This window comes from Prosopis cineraria, unplaced genomic scaffold, assembly GCF_029017545.1.
Source record: "Prosopis cineraria cultivar Desert tree isolate PC_DT_omini unplaced genomic scaffold, ASM2901754v1 PC6, whole genome shotgun sequence".
NCBI lineage: Eukaryota > Viridiplantae > Streptophyta > Magnoliopsida > Fabales > Fabaceae > Prosopis > Prosopis cineraria.
In genome coordinates, this window is record NW_026555337.1 from 21,408,005 (window position 1) to 21,433,046 (window position 25,042).

The 25,042-nt window shown below is 29.3% G+C and overlaps 1 protein-coding gene and 2 long non-coding RNA genes across 3 annotated transcripts; 1 reads left to right on the top strand and 2 right to left on the bottom strand.

Moving 5' to 3' along the window:
• Positions 1-257: 257 nt before the first annotated feature.
• On the bottom strand, positions 258-807 carry LOC129312678 (uncharacterized). Its single transcript, XR_008593669.1, has 3 exons — positions 773-807; positions 588-687; positions 258-498 (listed from the first exon to the last, which is right to left on the bottom strand). It is a non-coding gene; the product is annotated as an uncharacterized LOC129312678 (long non-coding RNA).
• Positions 808-1,118: 311 nt separating this feature from the next.
• LOC129312677 (uncharacterized) lies at positions 1,119-2,776 on the bottom strand. Its single transcript, XR_008593668.1, has 4 exons — positions 2,650-2,776; positions 2,309-2,566; positions 1,656-2,225; positions 1,119-1,274 (listed from the first exon to the last, which is right to left on the bottom strand). It is a non-coding gene; the product is annotated as an uncharacterized LOC129312677 (long non-coding RNA).
• Positions 2,777-12,950: 10,174 nt separating this feature from the next.
• LOC129313985 (receptor kinase-like protein Xa21) lies at positions 12,951-21,672 on the top strand. Its single transcript, XM_054957367.1, has 4 exons — positions 12,951-13,679; positions 14,714-14,857; positions 17,279-17,350; positions 21,659-21,672. The coding sequence occupies exons 1-4, from the start codon at positions 12,974-12,976 to the stop codon at positions 21,670-21,672; spliced, it is 936 nt and encodes a 311-aa protein (XP_054813342.1). The 5' UTR covers positions 12,951-12,973.
• The last annotated feature ends 3,370 nt before the right edge of the window (positions 21,673-25,042 follow it).

The following is a 25,042-nucleotide window of genomic DNA, read 5'->3' on the forward strand; positions in this document are numbered from 1 at the left end:
CAGGTCCGAGACCACTTGTGGCGAAAAACACAGTGGCGAAAAATATAGTTTTTCGCCACAGGTGGTCTCGGACCTGTGGTGAAAGATGAGATCTTTCACCACAGATCCGAGACGATCTTTTGTCACAAGTCCGAGACCACCTATGGCGAAAAATTATTCTATAGCTCATTTATGGCCACAGTTCTATCAATAACTGTTGCCATAAATGGCTTTTTACCATAGTTAGTGTAACAACTGTGGCCGTAAATATAATTTTTTTTTACTCGTACACTTATATCTATATACATTCCCTTACTTACAAAACCTATATTAATTAAGAAATAGCAGCTCCAAAGACCAATACAAATATGTCCGGTACATGAACTAAACTTATATTTCCAATACAAAATATCTAGAAAGTTTCTACTCCAATCCTGTTAATTCTAAGAAAAAACTAGACCACAAATTGTGTATATGTCTCAACTTTTGCTTAGAATATGGCTCTAAACTTTGGAAGTGCTGCAAATTCAATAACAATATATGTATGAATCATAACTCAAGTATATGGAAAACTTCATAATTATAAATCATTATTTATAAATTATTACCTGATTAAATGAGTGAACAATACCTTGAGTGATGATTTCATACATAAAAATCATCACATAATAACCACATTCTACACTTCCTAGTTGTTGAGGACGTACACTATAAAGAAAATAGAAATAATTAAATTCATTAAACCAATATTATAATGTTCATTCTAATTAAGGAATAAATTTGAAATACTTACTTGCATTGGTACAAATTTGATTTCATTTTTTTCTTGTCAACCATTCTCGCTAATTTCCAATATGTCGCTAAAGATCTATTTATTAAATATACACACTTAGAAAATATTAAATATATATTATTAATAACATAATGGAATTATTTAAAAACTTACAATTCAATCAAAGACTTCATGTCGTCACTTACTTTCCTTTTCAGTGAACAAAACCAGTATATAGTATTTTCATACGGGCAAATGACAGGAAGCATCCAATGATAACTATAATATATTAATTTATATTAATATCACATTATTAAGCAAATATTTTTATAAATTGAACAACGAATTTAAAATTTGATACCTCTCAATAATTGGTAAAAACCAGCATGTCTTCTTTTGCTTACACATCGTCTTTCCAATATAAGAAGCTCTTTGATTCACTTTGCCAATGGAGGTTAAAAGTAGAGATAAGAACCCATAATTCTCATCGACACCGAGTTCAGTGCATATCTTGTGAAGGTACCTTTGATAATTAGACATATGTCAGTAATAAAATAAAAATATCAAATATTAATTTAGAAATAAAAAAGAATACTTACATGATAAAAACTTGAACTATTGACAAGTCCAACCACTCAAAAATAATGAGGTCACTAATATCTTTTTTGGTAACTCTAAAAGTAATAGGCTTCCCAACAATCTTTTTGATCACGTTAATTTCATCAGAAAATTCATTCACATCAACCACCACTGAAGCCAATCATTTCAAATCATCTTGCATTGGTTGGGAATTGGAACCCAAAAATTCTTTTGATTGTAAGAGTTTCTATAATTAACATATAATAAAAATTAGAAATACCTATGTTATTAATTAAAAAATTAAAAAATTATAATATTTTCATACCTCTTCAGTAACTTGTCGAACTAGCTTTTTCAACCAAATAATGAAATTATGTTGAGCTTGTCCTATTGTTTCCACCTCCTCAGTAGGAAATAGTACAGGAGCATTAGCATCCACAACCTCTTCAACCATCACCTTTACTTGGTTATGTTGTATATGTTGATGGTGGACTGTAGTTGCATGGTTACACACCTTTCCATATGCAACTACTCGTTTTCCATGATCCTTCACATAAAGTATGCATGGCATTCCTTGATTTGATAAACTAAGATCACACACTGGCTCTGTAGCACCACCATAATTCGATGTTTATTGTGGTTGCATTTGCAAATTACTAATCATTGATTGAATTTCCATTGTCATGCTTGACTTGCATTCTGCTATCATCATTTGCACTTGCTGGATTGGTACAAGATTAGAAGGTGGAGGTCTAAAATATTGTCTTATACCCATACCTTTAGGAACCCCCCTAACACGACTAGAGTGCTCTTCACTCCCTAAGGTCATGGTCAATTTGTCCTTTCTACCAATAGACACAAAGGTCCCCTCGGATGATGCTTCTGTAAGAGCATCCTGGAACATGCAAGTAAGTAGAAATTAGTGTAAATAATAAATTTCAATTATATAATTAAGATATTGACTGTAAAAATACTTACAATTTTCTCAGCTACTTCTCTAGCCTCCGAGGAAATAAACTTTCCCTTTTTATTCATCCGTCCTCTCTTCCATGCTTGAGCACGATTAACAGGAGATGGAGGAGAAACTTCTTCAATATTATCAACTCCCGCTGCTTGTCTTTTAGCTTCCCACTTCTCTTGATTCATTATATCATAAATATATGCGTACCCTCCTCGAGACACAGTATGGTTGTATAGATTTTTCTTTCGACGCTCTTGACCTTTTTGACTTTTTTCCTATTAAAAAATAATGAAAAGAATTTGTTAAAAATAAATCTTCACTAACATTAAATAAATTGTCATATTCTTCCTTTACTTACTAAAAACTTGGGATCGTGTCTACTGTGAACAAATTTTATCCACATGTCATAATCAATAAATGGATATTTCTCCCAAGGTTTTTCTATGTTGGCATCATTGTCACTATCATCATTTTCGTTGCCATTCTTAGGAAAGACATATTTTCTAGTAAGCTTGGATTTAAAGTCCCTCCATTGGTCCCCAACATACTTTAACCACTTGTCTTTTAAAAATGGAGTTTTCTTGATGTCATAAGTAATCTACAAAATAAACATATCAATAATGAATTTAATAACAATATATATTTAAAAAAATAGATATAACGTATAGCAATAGGAAATACCAGTATAGATTCCCAAACATCATTTCTGTCACTTTCATTGACATCATCCCACTCTTCCTCCAAGATGCTGATTTTTTGACATGCCACCAAACCCACAAAACTTTTAAATATGTTTCCTTGTTTCTTATCAATTGGTTGGCCATTATCATCAAAATCAAGATGAATTTTTTCATGAATTTGAGCCAACTTAGTAAGTCGTGTGGCCCCTCTTTTAACTCTTTTAGAATTTTTTTTATCAGTTATTGGATTCTCCATAATTTTCCTAAAACAAATAAGATGAATAAAGTCAGTGGCAAGAAATATAATAAATTTAAAATAATGTAAAAATGAAAGTATAAAAAATAAAATCAAATATATCAGAAAAGTCCTATTATATTCTATTACCATTATAAAAATATTTTAGTTCCCCCATGAAACTTCGTCATGATTAGTTCTAACATCATATATGTCATCTTCATCTTCCACATCCAATAGGGGCGAGGTTGGCATAAAAGGAGGAATCTCTTCAATATCAAAACTCGTTTTATCATTCTCACCATGACTAAGGAGACTTTTTCCTAATAGAACCACAGATAACCTCTTATCAGTTGGATCAATGACATAAAAAACTTATTTTGCATGAGTTGCCATTATAAAAGGCTCATCCTTATATTTTGCCTTATTAAGATCCACTAAAGTAAAATCCAACTTGTCTTCTTGAACACCATTCTTAATATCAACCCATCTACACTTGAAAATAGGCACCTTAAATTTGAAGTAGTCAACTTCCCATATCTCTTCAATGACCCTAAAATATGATGAGGATGTCAATGTTGGATTTTTATCTTTTGCACTAGAAAAATGAGTTGCTTCAGCTACTACCATTACCCTAATATTTTGCATGGTGCTATTGTCATCCTATATTTTTGTGTAGAATGAATATCCGTTAATGTCATATGCACTCCAAATAGTAACATCAAAGCTAGGCCCACTAGCTAACCATCTTATTGCTTCTTAAACATTAGACTTCTTACGATCTTCCTTTACCTTCGTCTTAAACCAGAGTAAAAAATGTCTATTGTGCTCACTTAGCAACCATTTATCAACCTTTTTAGCATACTGATCTCGTAATTCCTTTTTGTGTGTATCCAAATAATCTTGCACATTATTTGTGTTATTCAAGATGTACAAGTGTGCTTGTTGCATTTCTTCATGAGTCATGCGCTTTACTTTCATGCCTCGTGTCCCTTGCCCTTTAACTCTCACTCCTTCATGGCAAGATTCGGGAACACTAATAGATTTGACTTCAGATAGGTATTCAGTGCAAAACTCAATAACCTCCTCAGCAACATATCTTTCAACAATAGAGGCTTCTAGATGATGGGGATTCTTCACATAGCCTTTAAGAATTTTCATGTACCGCTCAAATGGATACATCCAACGTAGATAGACAGGACTACAAAACTTTACCTCCCTCACTAAATGTACAATTAAATGTACCATGATTTCAAAAAAGGAGGGAACATAATACATTTCTAATTGACACAAGGTAATGACAACATCATTTTGCAACTTATCTAATTTCTCAGGATCAATTACTTTATTGCAAATTGTGTTGAAAAAGACACATAGTCTAATGATTGATTTTCTCACCTTTTCCTCTAAAATATCTCGAATAGCTACTGGTAATAATTATTGCATTAGTACATGGCAATCGTGAGACTTCAAACCAACCAAGTTTAAATCTTTCATTGATGCAAGGTTCTTGACATTTGAAGAATATCCTTGTGGCACTTTAACACCATGTAGACACTAGCAAAATCTTCTTTTCTCTCTTTTAGACAAAGTATAAGGAGCTGGGCTCATATAAGTCTTCTTTCCTTCTACTCTTGGACCCAAGTTTGTTCGTATTCCCATGTCAAGTAAGTCTAGTCTTGCTTTGACTTCATCCTTGGTCTTCCCCTTTATATCTAACAGTGTTCCAATGAGACTGTCACATATATTTTTTTTCTACATGCATCACATCAATATTGTGTCTCACCTCAAGGGTGCTCCAATAAGGGAGATAAAAAAAAATTGACCTCTTCTTCCATGGATTCTTTTGAGCTTCCTTTTTCTGGCTTTTACCGAATACTACATTAATGTCTTTGACCCGTTCATAAACCAAGCTTGTAGTTAATCGCTTTAGAGCTTCATCATACTCTTGATAGCCATTGAATGATTTCTTCTGCCTACGATAAGGATGGTCTCGTCTCAAGAATCTTTGATGACCAAGATAAACTGTCTTCTTCCCATATTTTAGTTGTTAATGGGATGTATTTTCTTCACAGATAAGGCATGCTTTATGCCCTTCACACTATATCCAGACAGATTTCCATATGCAGGAAAATCATTTATTATGTAAAAAATCATAGCTCGTAACTTGAAAGACTCATTTCGATATAAATCAAACACATCCACACCTACCTCCCACATCATCTTCAAATCTTCAATCAATGGTGCTAAGTAAACATCTATATCATTTCTTGATTGTTTAGTGCCTGAAATCATCAAAGACAGCATGATATATTTACGTTTCATGCACAACCATGGAGGAAGATTATAAATCACTAACAGAATAGGCCACGAGCTATGTTGACTACTAAGATTGTCATAAGGATTCATGCCATCTGTACATAGTCTAAGCCTAAGATTTCCAGGCTCATTGCCAAATTCAGGAAATGTTTGATCAATTCCTTTTCATTGTGGAGAATCGGCTAGATGCCAGAGCATGCCATCAATTTTTCTCTCATCAACATGCCATCGCAAGTTCTTGGCCTCATTTGGATTGGTGAACAAGCACTTAAACCTCGGTATTATAGGAAGATACCACAATACCTTCGCTGGACGCCTCTTAGTAATGGAATCATCACTACCGTCTATTTCTTTTACTTTGTAACATGATGCCCTACAAACTAGGCACACATCCAACACTTCAAAATCATTTCTGTACAATATACAGTCATTAGGGCAAACATGTATCTTTTGGTATCCTAAACCCATTAGACATAATATTTTTTTGGCTTTATAGTAACTACTTGAAAGTGTGTTACCCTTGGGAAGCATCTCTTTCAATAATTTAAGCAACTCTATGAAACTTTTATTGCTCCACCCATATCTGGCTTTCAAGTTGAACAACTTTAGCATCGCTGTCAGTCATGCATATTTTGTACACCCTGGATACAAAGGAGTTTCTGAATCAGTGCACAAGCTATCATATTTGTGCACCTTTTCAACAGCTTCAATGCCAATGTCACATAACATATCCTTTATTTGATCACCAAAATCCATATCATCATTCTCAACTTGTGGTGTACTACATTTTCTAGATTCACCATGCAATACCCACTGTCTATATGCTTTGTAAAACCCAAAACAAATTAGGTGATCCTTAATCTCTATAGAACTTCGTTGCAACCTATTCAAGCACTTAACACAAGGACAATAGAACAATCCTTTGTTATTAGGAACATTGTTCTTTGTAAATTCCAAAAATTGATCTACCCCTTTCTCATATTCATCACTTGTTCGCAAAGCATCTATCTAACTACGGTTCATCATTACCTATTCTAAAAAAGCAAGATCTTATCCAACTATGGCATCATAACAATTTATAAAGCGAGATCTTTGAGATACTAAATCCTTCAATTCTATCAATTTAATGTTACTAAAATGCCAATTTCAAGAAATTTTAAAAATATCAATTATTCAACTACAAATTAATTATACTAAACATAAAGAAATTAATATCATGAAAATTTAAAAAAAAAATCGACAGCATAACAACTTGTAAATTGAGATTTTCTCGGGCACTGAACCTTCAATTTGATCAATTTAACTAAATCATGATTGATATTTTGATAATTATCAACTCTAATCAATAATCAATATTATAATTTATGATAATGCGGTTCACAATTCATCCCAACAAACAAACTTAAAAAGAAATTAATTATACTAAACCTAAAGAAATTAATATCATGAAAATTTAAAAAAAAATTGGCAGCATAACAACTTGTAAATTGAGATTTTCCCGAGCACTAAACCCTCAATTTGATCAATTTAAGTAAACCATGATTTATATTTTGATAATTATCAACTCTAATCAATAATCAATAGTATAATTTCTGATATGGGGTTCACAATTCATCCCAACAAACAAACTTAAAAAGAAATTAATTATACTAAACATAAAGAAATTAATATCATGAAAATTTAAAAAAAAATTGACAGCATAACAACTTATAAATTGAGATTTCCCAAGCACCAAACTCTCAATTTGATTAATTTAAGTAAATTTTAATTGAAATTTTAATAACTATTAACTCTAATCAACAATCAATAGTATAATTCTTTGAAGAAAAAAATTTAAAAAAACTTAAAAAATAACAAGAGGCAAGCTGTAATAAAAAAAACTAATTAAGTAATAAATAATAATTAGTAACAATCAAAATTTAACCCAACAAATAAACTTAAAAAGAAAAAAAAGAATAGTAGGAAAAGAAAATAAAAAAATTGTAAAAAAATTAGAAGCTAAAAATAATTAAGTACAAAAAAGTAGCTAAAAAATTGCCCAAAAAAAAAACCTTATAGATGAAATTCGGAAGAGATAGCAGCTGGCAGCGGCGGCTAGAGAGGCGGAGAGATGAGCTGTGGGAAATGCAGCTGGAGGCAAGCTGTGGGAAAGGCAACTGGACGGCGAAGTTGCGAAGCTAGAGAAGAAGACGAGCTAAAGGGAAATGAGTTGAGGGGAAAGAGCTAAGGATGACGATAGCGACGACAGCTGAGGGAAACGAGTTGAAGGAAATGAGTTGAGGGAAAGGGAGATCTGGACGAAACGTGCGACGCTGTGGCTGTCTCTGATGAACATGTCTGAATTTCAGACATATGATATGTCTGAAATTTAGACATACATTCGGCGATAGGCACCCGAGCTCCTGTCGCTGAAGATGTCTGAAATTCAGATATATTAACCTAAAATAAGATAAATTAATTTCAAAAATACTTAATTAATTTAATTTATTTAACAAAAATTAATTTACCTAAAATAAGAAATACTTAATGAACATAATTTATTATAATTATATTATTAATTACTAAATTTTATTTTAATTTATTAAAATTAAAATTTTTAAATAAATAATTTACGTATTTATGTCTTAATTAATTTAATTTATTATAGTTATTTTTAAAATTAATTATATTTAGGTAATAAACAATTGAGTAATAATTTACTTTAACAAATTAATTAAATTAAATGATTTAATTTTTTAAAATTAATTAAATTAATTTACTTTAACTAATTTCATTTATGGCGACAGTTAATCTTAGGACTGTGGCTATAAATGGAATATATAAGCATTTAATTATGAAAAAGTCACTTGTGCATATATTGCCATAGGTTTTTGAGAAACTGTGGCGAAAAATGGGTCATTAAAATTCTATTTTGCACTAGTGATTTAAACATGCATGGAAGTTTTATAACCATATTTCATAAATTTTATTATAGATTCCATGCGTGACTTATGAGATAAAATTCATTTAAACTTATATAGATTACTAATCGATCCAACATAACACAATGGAGCAACCCAAAATAAAATAATTTATTTTATTAAAATTCAAATAAAGGAACATCCAATGAGAAATATAATTTACCAACAATATATAATATAATAAATTGGAAATAATGATTTTTTTTAAAAGAAATTTCTATTGGTAATTTAATTTGGGGTTATCCACTTATAAAATTCCCAAGCATATAAAATACTTCCAAAATAGTTTCCTACTGACAATGCTTTGTCCTTAAATTCCTCTATACAGCAATGGTATTAAGGAGATGGAGACTAGACACAACCCAAACCACAGCAAGAATAGAAGAGGGAAAAGAAGATCACGAGCTGCATAGGGGAGAGGGAATCTGATATGCACACGCTGCCAAATCGGAGGAGGAAGATTCTGATGCTTCCATGTTCACCAACCATGGAGCGTCAAGGATGAACGTGAATGGAGAGGAAAGCTTGAACCCTTGCAAGCTCTCATGAAAGGAGGAATGGAGATCTTGGTGGTTTTTAAGCAGGAAAGAAAGAAGTTGTAAGTTTAGCAGAACAAGAATGGTACAGCTCCACTCTGGCGATAGTGGCAAGCACGAACATTGGAGATATCATAGATTAGAGCACAGTGGGTGAAGTTTTTGGACAGCTCTCTTGCTGTCTGAACTTATGCACAAAAACTTGAAAATATGAGGAAGAAGGAAGAGAAAAATCTGATCAAGTTAAGGACAAATGGTTAATTTCACATAAAGATTGAAAAGTGAGAGCGAAAGAAAAAAAGTTATTCTGACTCTTGCTTCCAAAGAGATCCAACCAGGAACCTTGGATTTGAAGTCAATAATACTCACCACTAAGCCATCAATTTACTTTGGAAAATTAACCCCTAAATATATAAAAAATATAATTAACATATCTTAACACAAATTTTAAATTGATTTTATTTTTTAATTGGATTATTATAGCGGGGAGGGGGTGTGGGTGGGTGGGTGTGCGTGCATGCACGGAGGAATGTTTAAGTTATATGGCAATGTATTCCATGTTTCACAATACTAATCATGCACTGAAAATACAAAATTGATCAAAACAAGCGAATTTTGATTCCTATAGATTATGTTTTAAGGCTTAAAGATATAATGGACGAAATAAGGTGTGAAAATACTTAGAAACTTTTTCTCTAAAATTTTTCTAGTATCCTTAAGTCAATAATGGTATATGGGTTGGGGAAGGTTATATTAAGTTATATTAATGGATTGGTGAAGGTTATAGCTGGCAATTTGGATCAAACATGTATAGGCTAGCTTGAATAAGCTCAAAAAATCTTGTGGATTCTTTTTTGTTAGAAAAATCTGACTATGATGGCACACATTAGTCTCTAACAATTCTTAGAATACATTTGATTTGATAATCAAAGAATGTTATATCTCCAAATCAAGTAAACTCATACGTCCTTTGCATAAAGGAAGTAGGGCAATAATATGTGGTTTTGGTATCTTCAACAAGTTGATAAGTGTGAAAATATCATCTCCAACATTGTAAATGCGGGTGAAGAATTTCTTGTATGCTTCATCATTACATTCATGTAATGTTAATTAACCTAATTACAATCACTTTCTCTGGCAACATCACAGCCAAGCCCATGTATTGGTTTGTTGAATCAAAGGCTTTCATAATAACAAATGAAATGGTATGTGTTTCATCAGTTGGATTATTTGATCAAAATAGTAAGGTGAGAGTTGTAAGTTGTAAAATCACTTTATGCATAGAAAACAATGGGGAAAAATTAATTTTGTTTGTGTGTAAAATAAAAAATAAACCAGAAAAACATAAAAACATATAAAAACCAGCATTTAACGTAAAAAGAAAAGAAAAGAAAATTATATTTAACTTCTTATTATTACAAATACCTAAGAAAATTATATTCAGAGCAGTTTTGGCAATTCAATTTTTAACTCTCCTATTATATGAATAGATATATATATATATATATATCCCTTTCTTGTGGCTATGATGGAAAGGCATGGAACATATGGTAAAAAGATACCTCAAGCAATTTCCTCTTCAAGAAATATAATACCAAGGGTCCTTGACGTGATTAGAATTTAAAAGTAAGATTGTCTAAATGCCTTTGGCTTTAAAGTTAATTTTCATGCTTCCCACTTAAAATTTGAAAGGTAGGTTGCAAATTATTTTTCAACAAGTTACAATTTGCAAGAAAAATCCGCAGGTTGGCAGCTGTATTTGAACCATATTCTTATGGAAAATAGAACAACTCTTTATTAATTGGATCACCTTAATTTGTCGACCTCAATCACCTATTAGAGGCTAATAGAATTGATGCTCGTGATGTTGGCTGATTTTGATTTTTTTTTTTTTTTTTTTGTTCTTCCATTGTTTGTTTCGGGCTGAGTCTATTGGGACTTGTTTTTATGGTCCATCGATATGAATGGTTATTTCTTTGGCCAAAAAAAAAAAAAGAGCCAACATGTTATTTTTCAAAATTTTATATTAGAACCACAAACAATCAAGCCCTTTCCCTGTTGTCCATCTTTGGTCCTTCTTCAATTCTTTTACGACAATTGCTTTCTTTCATTAATAATATAAATATGCATTTATCTTGAGTCTATATAATAAAAAGAGTTAAAGTTTTAAAATGCTATAAGTCCTGACTGATCATGACATTTTGTAAAAAAAGACCATGAAATCCCTGCTTCAAATGTCCTACAAATTTTATAAAAAAGACCATAGTGTTTTTGCTTTTTAGATAAGTTCGCATAAAGAAATACAAATTTTATTTTAAAAAAGACCATAATGGTTGTCTTATTTTTCTATGCCGATGCATAATTTCTAAGTCTAGTCAATTCATATGCGTAGAGAAAGTGGCACAATAATAGTGGGGGAATAAAAAGAATTTATATATATTTAATTCATTCCATTCCATTCTAAACATTAAGGTCGTGTAGAAAAAATTTCACAATTGTAGATGTTTTCCCATTACTGAAGTCAACAAGGAAAAAAAGCTACTTATTAATCATGACATTCCACCTTTTGAGTCGGTGTCCACATTTTTCTTTGATCAAGCCAACTCAAGTAGGTACTCATATCTTTTGGGGGGAGGGGGAGGGAAGAGACAATAATGGAGAATCTGTTTTTGGTCATCTAAAGCAATAGGTTGCATGTTGGAAATTGAATAGTTGGTATATTATTTTTTGTCGAGTTCAAATATTTGAAATATGATTTTACAAATTGAGTAAAATACGTGTTATTTAGAAAATAACCATAGCTGAAATAATAATTATAATAATAATAATAATTACTATTATTATTATTATTATTCTCAAATTCCAATGCATGTGTGCATTTATTAAGCAGTGCGAACACTTTATTCTATTCCTACCATCTAAGCTATCCTAGGATGATTTATTTGTTGTATCACATTTAATATGATAGTAAAGATTTTTGCTTAATTCCTTGGATATTTCTATTTCTTTAACATATTGGCTCTTGGAAGCAATTTTTAACCACCAATGCTTCCGAGTCATGATTGTACTCCAACGAGTTAATAAATACACTATTATAATTAATACTCCCAATGTCCCTATTAAAGGGCGCCTATAAAAAAGGATTCTTTGGTCCTTAATATAAGGATAATGGATGGTTATTTTTTATTATTTTTCAATTTTACCCATGTTATAAATTTAATTTTATGGTTCATCATATATTATATATTTCCCTCTTCCTATTTTTAATAGGGTGAATTTGAATTTTTTTCAGTTTAATAGCTATTTAATGACTTAATTATCATTCTTTGGTTCCAATGAAGTATTTGAAAACGTCTTATAATGGAACATATATTGTCAAGTTTGCACAAGGCTACAATTTGTATGGGGATTATTTAATTTTTTTACTGTGTCTAATAAATCTAGCTATTGTTTTTTGAACTATATTTTTGGGGTTCTTAAATATTTTTTTATTTAATGTTTACTATTTAAATCAATTTTATGAAAATCTTTTTAAGCTTCGTAATTTTTTTGGGCGTGGACTTTTTGTAGTTATGTAAGGTTTTATATATATATATGTTATGTAAAATAAAATAAAAACCATTTCCGTCCATTGATATCTCCGTGTTAAATTCAATTTTTATTTCTAGTATCAAATTGTCCTTATTTCCAACAAACTGAAGAATATGCCAATACAGTCTAATTTCCAAACTTCAGTGCAGGCCCCACCATCCCAAGATTATGACTAGTGGTGGCTACTGGTTAATACAGAGGTAGGGAATGTCACCTGTTGAGAAATTTCAACCATTGATCCACAGTTTTAAATGCATATGTAATCATCAATCCTCTTTAAAATGTGTGCTTATGAATTTCTAAGCGCGCATATATATAGTACAACCTTCTTCTCCTAACCACTTCATCGATCTAAGAAGCCATGAACCTATCCAACATGGCAAATCTTTGTTTTCATTTCCCCTTGCTCATGTTCTCCCTACTTTGTCTCAAGGTTTGTTTCACTTTATGCCACACCAATCTTACTATGAATGATGAATTGGCACTACTTGCTTTCAAGTTTTCTGTGAAGGACCCTTACAATCACTTGGCTAATTGGTCCAACTCTTCTTCCATTTGCAATTGGGTTGGGGTTATGTGTGATGCTCACCATGTGAGAGTAATAGCCTTGAATCTTGGTGAGATGGGTCTCAAGGGAACTTTGCCCTCAAAAATTGGGAATTTGTCTTTCCTAGTTGAACTTGACCTTCATAGTAATAACCTTTATGGTGAGTTGCCAAAGGAATTGACCCAATTACACAAGCTGCAAATTCTCAATTTGAGCTACAATGAATTCAATGGAGAAATCCCAACTTGGATTGGAAGCTTATTTATGCTTCAACACTTCCATCTCCATAATAATAGTTTTGGAGGTTTTATTCCTAAAAGCATATCCAACTTGTCAAAGTTAGAGACTTTGGATTGGAATTATAACTTTATTGAAGGAGTTATTCCATCTGAGATTGGAAAACTTCAAAGTTTGAAGATTTTACGGATTGCAGGAAACAAGCTTTCAGGAAGAATACCCCTAACTATTTCTAACTTATCCTCACTTGAGTTATTGTCTTTGTCTTTCAACTCCTTAACAGGTATGTCTTAATAATTAATGTGTTCTTAGCATTTCTTTCATTTTACAATGATATAAATTAATTTTCTATTTGGAAATGATTTTGCTTAATTTTAATGTATATTTCTGCTTTCCTTAAGATAATATGCCTTATTATCAAGTGTAATTAATCTTCTTGGACGTAAATTTTTCACTTATGTTGGTCAGAATAAATTTCATAAAATCAGCTTTGCAGATGTATCCTTCCCTATTCAAGTTAACTTCACCTGAGCAAATTAATATATTTGATAATTCTTTAATTGTTATTTTTAATTATATATTATTGGTGATAATAAAATGTTCTTACTTGAGAAAGATATATTGTCAAATGTTCTTTTAAATCCTTTAACTGCTAACAATTTTTTTACGTTACACATTTTACAGAGTTCCTTCTGTAGTTTTATAAATTATTACTAATATGTTTTTTTATAACATTAAAAGGTTGCGTCAGGAATTTGCATATTGTTAGGACATGTCTCACGCATTCTTTATCAAGATACATCGATTTTCTTTTTTATTTTCCCCCCTATTGGGTTCAAGAGCTCTATTTTTTTCTTTTTTTTTCCTTAGGCTTTCTTTTCAGTACAAATTCAAGAGTTATAACTTGTTTAGAATAACTTCAAAAGAAGCCATTCAAAAAATGCAGGAAAAACACAACAAAACAGTGCACTTTTTATTTTTATCTAATCATTTATGCACCATGACAAATGAGTGCAATTTCAAAATTTGTATATTTGTGCTAATGAATTGTTTTGTCCAATAATATTTGGTTGATAATTGATATTGAAAAGAGCTCAAATTAGCGGTTGCATATAAAACATTTTTGTTTGGTTTCAAGCTTTTATTATTTTCTGGTTTCTTTTAAATACAAATTCAATATTTATTATATCATAATCAAAATAACTTCAAAAAATGCATTCATAAAATTATATTTATTATTTATTTTTATTTTTCCATAATTGTCTTATACAAGAGAACTCATAATAATGTTGCTTTTTCTTTATTATCATATCGTAGGAGATATTCCCAAAGCAATTGGTGCTCTCACAAACCTGAAAATACTATATCTAGGTGCTAACAAGTTGTCTGGCCAAATACCAAGGAATATTGGAAACTTGACAAAACTTCAACATCTACAACTGGGTGAAAATAACATAAAAGGTATACTTTCAACTAATCATAATGTGACACTTTTCATCAATTTTGTGTTAATTTTTATTATCCAAGGGTGTAGATGTGATGAGAAGAACAAAAGAAGAAAAGGGATTATAAGAGAATCCGAACCCCAGAATTATATAAAAAGTTAGTTTATAATTTTTAAAATTTGAAATTGATAATACTATTGTCATGTTTGTGGTCTTACCATTGTTTCCCCTTAAAAAGACTCTATTTCAGCCTCATAAATCTCAATGACATAATATATTTAGATTAAATATTTTAAATTATATCAAATTTTATAATTAAAATTTTGGTTAAATATTTGATTAAATATTTTAAAGTATATCACATTTTCACGTATCCAAACTATTTCACTCTTTCTGATTGTTTTCACTTAGTTAATTACAAGAATTTCAAGAGATTAAAAATTCAAAAAATCTATAATGTTAATATGTGAATAGAAAGAAAAATTTGGACGGTCTAACATCTTATCCAAAGTTGATTTTTCCAATTTTGTTACTTATCAACCGTAGTCAATTCTGCTCATTATTTCACATATAGGAATTAGCAAATAGGAGCGAAGGGAGGATCCACCGATGAATTAAAAAAAAAGGGTTATATAAAAATCAGGGAAAACGAGGAAACATGTCTCAAGTGATTATGATAAGCACATGTATCAAGTGTCTTAATATATATGTACTTTTTTTGTTCTAAATTATAAGACACTTTTAGACAAAATCTTACATGCCAATAAACCTCGTTAAATATACTTAATAATCTTATCCTTCTGAAATAAAATTATAAACTTTCAAAAATACCAATCATTTAGTATATTTAAAATCAGGAAACATTTAATAAGTTGGTATAGGACCAACTTCTGATTGGAGTTGGCCTAATATTGTTTGAGTTGAGAGCATCTAGTTTTGAGTTTTACAATTATTGTTGTGTGTTCGTGAGCTTTACAGAATTATTAGAGTTGCAGTATGACATATATTGGGCTTTATATGAACAAGAATTAATCTTCACCAAAAGAACAAGCTCAAGCTATATCATATATATATGCCAATCACTGAAATAGATCAAACATATGATGCATATAAATTAACTAATTAAACTATTGATATTTTTAACAATAATTTACTAATTTTATGATTTCAGAGGAACGCTATTAGATAATTGGTAGTACATAATAATATAAAACTTAAAACTGCAAATACATATAAAAATAAAACATATTAACTTTACAAAACTACGTACTTCAATTAAAAAAATTGTAAATAAATATTAAAACAACTGACATTTTAATGATTTAGGAGTGACCATGATATAAATCCAACGAAGTTAATACTTTATTCGTATTTTTATATAATAGTATATATATATTATATACCATTTTCACCCATTTTTCATATAATAATTATTGTTAGCAGTTGTAAATTTATTTATATATGTAAGTTTTTATCAAAAAATTTTTGTGATTATATATATTTAGAAAATTTTTCATATTATTTATGATTCATTTTTAGTGTAAAAATATTCATTTATCTTTAATTTTATTAATATTACTGAGCCACGCTGTAATTTTAAAAATATACACCTTAATTTTAATTTTAACTATGTAGAAATAGTTCATCAAAAATTCTAAGATACTTTTATTGATTAAGAAGGGCAGCATAACCATTTTTTACTGGAAACTTGACAAAACTTCATGTGCTTAGACCTTAGTAAAACTAAGTTTTGACTTAAAATTGTTCAAACAATTAGTGCTGAATATGTTACTTATAATTTTGCATGTGTTAGGGTTTTGACTGATTGTATCCTTATTTGCGGCTTAGATGTAATTCTTTCAATATCTTACTCTCTTAATATATGGTATTTTTGGTAGTTGTTCACAGACTTGTATAAGATGTCATTTTAGAGTCTTAACCTTCATCTCATTCGTTTACTTACTTGTAGGTTCAAAGTATTTTGTGAAATTTTGGTTTTAAATTTAAATGATTATCTAAAAGTAACCATTAATTATTTTTCTTGTAAGTGACGGTGGTAAGGACATGTCTAAAGTGTAAAATTTTTTCCCCTTAATTAATGCATAAGAGGAACTAGCAGCTTTGGATCTTGTAATTGTTTTTGCAGGTTTGTGGGCCGTATAGATTGATTAATGTGGCAGTATGTATCGGCTTTTATATGAAACATAACTTTTGATGCAAAATACAAATAAGGAAGGAGAATTTCATTCAATTGCTATCTCATCATATATATAAATATACATGGGCCGGCAACTAGAAATAAGGGTCCACAAGTTAGATTTGGAAAAAATGATTCATCATATATGGACACTTGTAGGATTAAGCCATCTTTCTCAATACATATATCCGTGACCAATTTGAATTCTATATTGCTAAGTGTTAAATTTTTTTTTTGTAGGTGATATACCAGAAGGTATTGGAAAACTGGATTTGCTTCAAGAGCTATATCTTTCTTTTAATAATTTACGAGGTAATTTTTCATCAAATCATGATATTCTAGCTACTATAGTTTTTTTCACACTTCAGTTGTTTTCTTAGTATTACTGTGAACAACAACGCATTTTCTTTTCAAACTTTTTTTGTTTATAAATTTGTGTTTGAGTGAAAATTTCTTTTTAACAATTCTTGAAACATAAAAATAATTCTTTAGTTTTGGTTGCCCAAATGTTTTTTTTTCTTTTCTAATAATTTTAGAAATGCTGTTTAGGATGTTGTGTGAAGTATTTTGTTTTTTTTGGAATAGATGAAGCTCCATTTGGAGCAATGAAAATGGATTTGCATGTATAGTCTAAATGTAGTTAATTAATATATTACAGTTAAAACGTATTTACAGAGTGAAAATATTAATATCCACATCTATATTAAAATATGAAGTCTCCATCTACTGTTTAAAAAATAGAAAAATATAGAACTTCAATATCTACTGTTTTACCAAATTTAATTAAATGCTGTTGTTGTATATTGGTGACTTGGAGTATTGTGTAAAACTTTATTTCTTTATAATCATTTTGCATGCGATTAATTCTTTAGTTCATATTTCAATCTATGTAAAATGTCTTGAAAAGGTTCAGCACATGTGAAAATATTTTTTTTTTCATATGCTTTTTTATGCATCATGGCAAAAAGTTCTAATAACTCTACAAATAAATTATTACGTTATGAGATCATGATTTACTTAATATTTGTGATATTTAAGTATTTTTAAACAAAATATATGTTCTTTGATTAATTCATTCCCGCCCAAAATATCCCTCACTGTCCATGTAGGATGACTATAATGTGAATTGCATCCGGACGATTTATAGTGCACTATCGCTCTTAATGATGTGTTTTTATGTTGTCATGTACGGAGGAGATATTCCCAAAACAATTTGTGATCTTACGAGTACGAAAATAATGGCCTTAGATTTTAATTAATATTTTCTAGCTTTTTAAATAAATTTGTCAGCACCTTTATTAGAAACATTTGTTTTTTCTTTGTGTCCTTCTACATTTGGATTTTTTAATCATATCCCAAGCAATAATGCTAAGGAAATGTGTGATCTGATAAATTTAAAAATATGAACCCAGTCACAGCAGTGCTCATGGTTTTCTTTGTCTTGCTTTTCTACCTGTTGGAGTTTTGGTGCTCTTGAAAGCAATATGGAAACCATTATGTTCATTTATATCTTCATTATCTTTGATCTTTATACTTTAGATCCCTACTACATATTCAGATTTGTGGTTCACATGCACAATAATTGTGTTGTGAAATTTGCTACACTTTGATGCCCATCAAATAGAGAAGTGTTACTCTGTTTACCTTTGGTTTTTGGGCAATAAAACAGAGGTAAGAAAATAATATTATTCTTAATTCTATAAAGACTTGCCCTTCCAACCCCATGCGTGCTCTTTTCTTTTGAGTCTCTTGATAGCTTTTTAATTTTCTTCTTTATTTGGCACTTATTTTGATGAATGTTTTTTCTTTTAATTCTTTCATAGAGAGATTAGAGCTATTGAACTAATCGATTATGAGTTGTTTTGTCTTTGTTCTTGTAAGCAATTCCCTTTTTGTTTTCCATATCATCACTTTTTTTTAATACCAGACTTCTCTTTCCCTCATTGCTTGTTTAGAATGCTAAATTTTGGGGCAAATCAAAGAAGAATTGTGTGATAATGTTGAATATATAATTTTTTTTTATAAAGGTTGTCTGAAGTGAAATTTTTTTGTTGACTTGTAGAATCTTTTTGTTTGTTTCAAACATTGTTATAATTTTAACTTGGACTCCTTAAAATGACTCTAGCCTATGCCCTACAAACAAGTTAATTATTCAACGTGTTTATTAAATTTATGATTCTGATTTGTTTTATGGTAGATTTAAATTTAAATATGCGACTTTGATGATAGTTATATTTTACATAAATATTATATAGACCCTCATTAGAATTTCATATTGGAGAGATAATATTGAAAACGTGTTTACACACACACACAAACATTAATGTTGAAGTCTGTTAGTGTCACCATCTTGAGAAATTCCATTAATCTAAAATAGAGTATGTGATTTAAAAAAATTAATATGTGAATTTCAATGCTGATTTTGGTTGACAATGAAGGATTTCTGTATATAAAAAGAAATAATCAAAATTTAAATATACATATGACATATATATTTTGATTATGAAATACATCTCTAACTGCCATTGTACTGGGAAAATTATTTCAGTCTTTTCATATATTATTTTCAGTTTAATATACATAGCCTCTACCTTTCATTTGCCAACACTACGTACTGCACGGACCGAAAGTTGTTATAATTTTATTTGAAACTTGGGCTCCAAGAATGTTTGTTTTAACATTTTCTCTTTTTATTTTTTAACTTTCTTTTACATAAACTTATTTTAGTTAAAATATTAAATTCATTATTAGAAAAGGCCAATATTGAGGGCAAATTTATTAATAGGAGAGCCAAAAAAGGGTCTCAAATTAGCTTTATACTTTCTTTACAATATCCTAATTCTAAAATTAAAGAATAAGTTATTAATAATTTACATTGGAATATTAGAATATTGAGTGACTAGTGTTAACCATTTAGTTGTTGATGACCCTAAAATTTATATAAAAGGCACCACACTTCAATAGAAGTTAGGAAGGTTGATTCCTTTCTCAAGAGGGAGGTTACCTTGGTCCTCACCTTATTGTTTCACCTCAAAGTGGTTTTGAAGTTTGGTGTAAATCCTTCAAGTGAGGGATTATCATCACTACAAAAAAGGAAAAAAAAAAACAAAGAAAGACTTTGGTGGCAACAAAAAATTGCCACCAAAATTCCAAAAGTTGCCTCTAAAAACCTTTAGCGATGACTCTTCACTACCAAAGGATCGCTATCAAAACTTTGGTTACTAATAGTTTTTGACGACAACAAGCATAGTCGCCACCAAAAGTTTACCTTTAGCACCACCAACATTTTTTCATCACTAAAGGTATAATTTTGGTGGTGACTATGTTTGTTGTAAAAAACTATTAGCGACTAACCTTTTGGTGATGGTCCTTTGATAGCGAAAAATCACCACCAAAAACCTTTAGTGGAGACAAAAGTCATTAAAAAAAATAGAGGCATCTCATGCCACATCAACGCCTCCTCATGCCAAATCAATTGACACCTTATGCTACATCACTTGGCACATGTGCACCTCCTCATGCCACAGCACATGCCGTGTCACCCCGCCATGTATGCACCACATTATGCTACATTCCTTGATAAATTGTGCCACATTAGGCCACATCATCACCACATGTCACATCACATATTCATTGTGAAATATGCTTAAGCTAGGATTTGAGTACTTGACATCCACCTCTTAAGCATTAAGTCCTCCTTTTTGCTAGTTGAACTGAAATGTATCTGCAGTTATTATATGCAAAAATAAATATATATCATTTAACTACATACACACATATCAAAAAATATATTATTAAAAAAATATATATATGTTTTATTTTATTTTCATTTATTAATATGTTAAAATAATTTCTATGAATGTATATATTATATTTGAATAAAATATTATTTTTTAGGAAAATGAACTTACAATAAAATAATTTTTAAATATTAAATAATTTTCTTATAAACAATTTTAACAATTTTTAAATTTGATTTTAAATTTTAAATAAAAATAATTACGTATATAATTTATTCATAAGTATGTCTAATATTAGTTTATGTTAAATATCTTCTACTTCTTTTCCATATTTTTCACAAAAATTAACAAATAAATTATTTAACTTTTATCTTCTCTCAAGTTAAAATCCTTCCCCTTGTTTTATCAAAAAAATTTATCTACAATTTTTCAATTATCTAAAAAAATTTTAATAAAAATTTATTTTAATCATATAAATTTGGCAATAGTCATTTTGAACAATTATTCTTTATTATCCTTAAGATAGAAAATGGGTGGACATGTGATAAACTAAAAGTGGATCCTAAACAAAAAAACTCCAAATTAAAATCTAAGTGGCTATTTGATAATCAAAATGAAAGAAATCTTGTCTTGACTTAATCTAAATTAGTTTGGACTTCTACTAAATTCTCTTTAATAGAGTCAATCTAAAGATAATAGGGAATACTTTCCAATAACTTTAGAAATTAAAATAAATAAATTTTAATAAGTTTATACATAATTTCATCTATAGTTCAAAAAACCTTCAAGTACTCTCCACCTATTTCATTTGTTTCTTATTTTAAATGAGCATCAAATATGGAGTGTCTTATTTAAATAATTATGTGATAGTAAAAAGTAGAGCTCAGCAAATAGAGTAAACATCATGTGTAGACCAAGTCAAGCATCAAGTGCATAATGTGTCAAGTAGTCTATCATGCCATTTGAATTTTACAGTATCTATACAACCTTAACATTCTAATGCTATTTGTGTGGTGTGTGTGTGTGTGTGTGTGTGTATAGTAAGTAAGTAAGTATTTATATATAATGTTAACATTCCATATTATTTATTTCTTATTTTATATTTAAATACCTTTAGCAGTAACAAATTTTTCTGCTAAAAGTAATTATGTAACTTAATGTTTATAAAAATATTTTTTTAAATTTTTTATTTTTTAATTATTTTTATGAAAAAAATTTTAGTGGTGACAAATTGTAGCTATGAAAAGTAGTTAAATAAAATTTTTTAATTTTTTAATTATTTTTATGAAAATTGTTTTGGCGGCGACTATTTTCACCACTAAAAGTAATTACATAATTATTTTTAATTTTTTATATATTTTTATTCAAAATAAAAGTCAATGCTAAAAATATACTTTGAAGGTCTACTTTTAGTGGCAACTTCTAATTGTCGTCACTAAAGTAGACCTTTGAGTTGCTGTCAAAAGTCTTTTTTTTTTTTGTAGTGCTTGTTTGATTTTTCAATCATAATCTTCTTCATTTTCTTCTCTTTGTTAAACCACTATTCTCTCTATTCAATTCTTTACTAGTCTTAACAATTTCAAAAGCTATTTTATAATCATTTATATGTTTATTTGATAAATATAAACAGTTTTCAATTTTTAATTAAATATTCTTTTATTAATTCCTTATTCATTATATTGGTTTTAAACCCTTTACCTCTAGCTACTCATACTCCACCTATCCTTACCAGTTACCATTTAAGCTAACTTTAGGTTTTTCATCGATGCATATTAGTTTTAAAACCTTTATAAATTAATTTTTTTGAATAAATTTATATTTTTTACAGAAATTTAAATAGATGTTGGCTAGTTTGTTGCATTAAATTTAATAGTCACACCATCCAAAGCTAAATAAATGGCTTTCCAAAATAATTTATATTCGCCAAAAATATATTTTTATCAGAAAAAATTTACCATAAAAATATTTGCAGATCAATTCACCCAGTTAAAAAATGCTAGAATAATTGTTTGAATGAATTACATAGGATATGGGGGTAAAAAGTTTTATGCATTCCTTCAAACAGCCAAAAAAAAAAAGAGCCAAATTTTAAAACATTTCCATTTTCGTTCAAGATTTACATCTTGATTAAAATAATTTACAAGGTAATTTTTCTTCAATTTATAATGTTCTAGCTATAGTTGATTGTTTTTTATATTTAATCCTCATTATTGGTATGAAAGACAATGTATTTTCTATTCCTATTTTTCCTTTTGTTTATAAATTTGTCTGCGTTAAATTTTCTTTTCCCACAATTCTTTATGCATAAAAATAAGTATTTAGTTATTTTTAATTTAGGGATGCTAGTTAGGAGGTCTTGTGGAACATTGTGTTTTGTTTGGAACAGAGAAAGAAAGCTCCACTTGGAGCCAGAAAAAAAGGATTTGCTACCAAATTTTATTCTTTAATACCATGAATAACATTGTCTTTCTGGTCAAAATACAATTAATTAACATATTAGAGTTGTTTATGGTGGTGATAGTATTAAATATCAACATCAATATAAAAATATGAGGTCTCCAACTCACTTGTTCCCTTTAAATGGTAAATGAATATTAAAAAATGGAAAATATAGAACTTTATTCCCTATAATTTTACCAATTTTAATGTTGATATAGCAATAAGTGCTATAATCATATATTAGTGCCATGCATAAAATTTTGTTTCAAATTTTGTTTCTATATAATCATTTTGTGTGAGATGAATTCTTGAGTTCACATTCATTCTATATACATTTCGACGCAAGTGTGGAGTGTTACAGACGCACGTTTTTTTTTCACAAAGTTTAATGAAAATCATCACAATCAATTTTCTGATAACTAATCTACTAGATATTACATTATGAATTCATGATTTTAGTTATTGCTAATTTTAATGATGTTGGTGGTTGGGATGTCTTCTCTTTTGAAGTATTTAAGTTCATTTTTCTTCAAATCATGATGTTCTAAGTAGAATTTTTTTTATTTAGATTATTTTCTTATAATTACTATGAACAAGATGCAATTTATTTTTCATTTTTACCTTTAATTTTATAAAAGTTTTTGTGTATTCATGAATTTCTTATTTCAATAATTCTTTATGCATCAAAATAACGCTTTAGTTATTTCTATTCTGAGTGATGCTAGAGGGCACACCTCTTCTTATTTGGGGAACCAATTTTTTGGAAGAATTTTTTATGAAAAAATATATGTTTTGGTTTTATTTATAGATTCATTTTCTTTGCTACAAACATCTTTATAATTTAACTTGGGCTCCTTAAAATGAGTCTAGCCAATGCCCTATAAGTTAATTCTTCAACTTGTTACTAATTTATGATTTTGATTTGTTTTATGGCAGATGTAAATTATATAGGTGAATTTGTTTGAAAATTACGCTTTACATAATTATTATATAGACCGTCCTTAGAAATTCATATTGGAGATAATATCCGAAAGGCGCTCACACACACACACACACACACACACACACCACACACACATTCATATTAATGTTGAAGTACTATAAGCGTCCCGTCATTATCATATATCATACTTGTTTAATCGAGATAAAAATGGTTTTTTTTTTTTTGGCAAGACGTAAAAGCAAGTTTAGTGGACTACTTAACTCCATAGTCTTTTGTTTGCCAAATAATGAATAATACCACATTGAAAAACTCCTTTTATATAAAATTGAATATGTGATTTGACCCAAAAGAAATTAAATACGTGAATTTCAATGCCTATCTTCCTTGACAATGTAGGATTTATATATTCCAAATCCAATAATCAAAATCTATAAATACAAGTGATATATATGCTGACTATGCAATTAGTTATTATATATAAAATGAGTTACCTTTAATATTACCACTTTGATCGTAATTGTGCTAATAAAATATTGTGGTCTATTAGCTTTAATTGCCATTTGCACGGAACAAAAATTGTTAAGATATAATTTTATTTGAAACAACATTATAACAAATTTGCAACTTCATATTGGGGTCCATGAGCATTATAAGCTTTCTCTTTCTTATTTTGAAACGTCAACTTTTTAGTTAAAATATTTAATTCAATATGGGCAAATGGCCAATCTCGGGGTTGAACTAATGAGAGATCCAAGGGTAGCAAATTGGCTTATACTTCGTGTACGTTATCCTAATTCTGAAATTAAGGAAGAATAAGTTATCAATCGTTTCATTAGCACATTATCATTTTCCTTCCCTCTTTTGTTTCCAACTTCAAGGGCT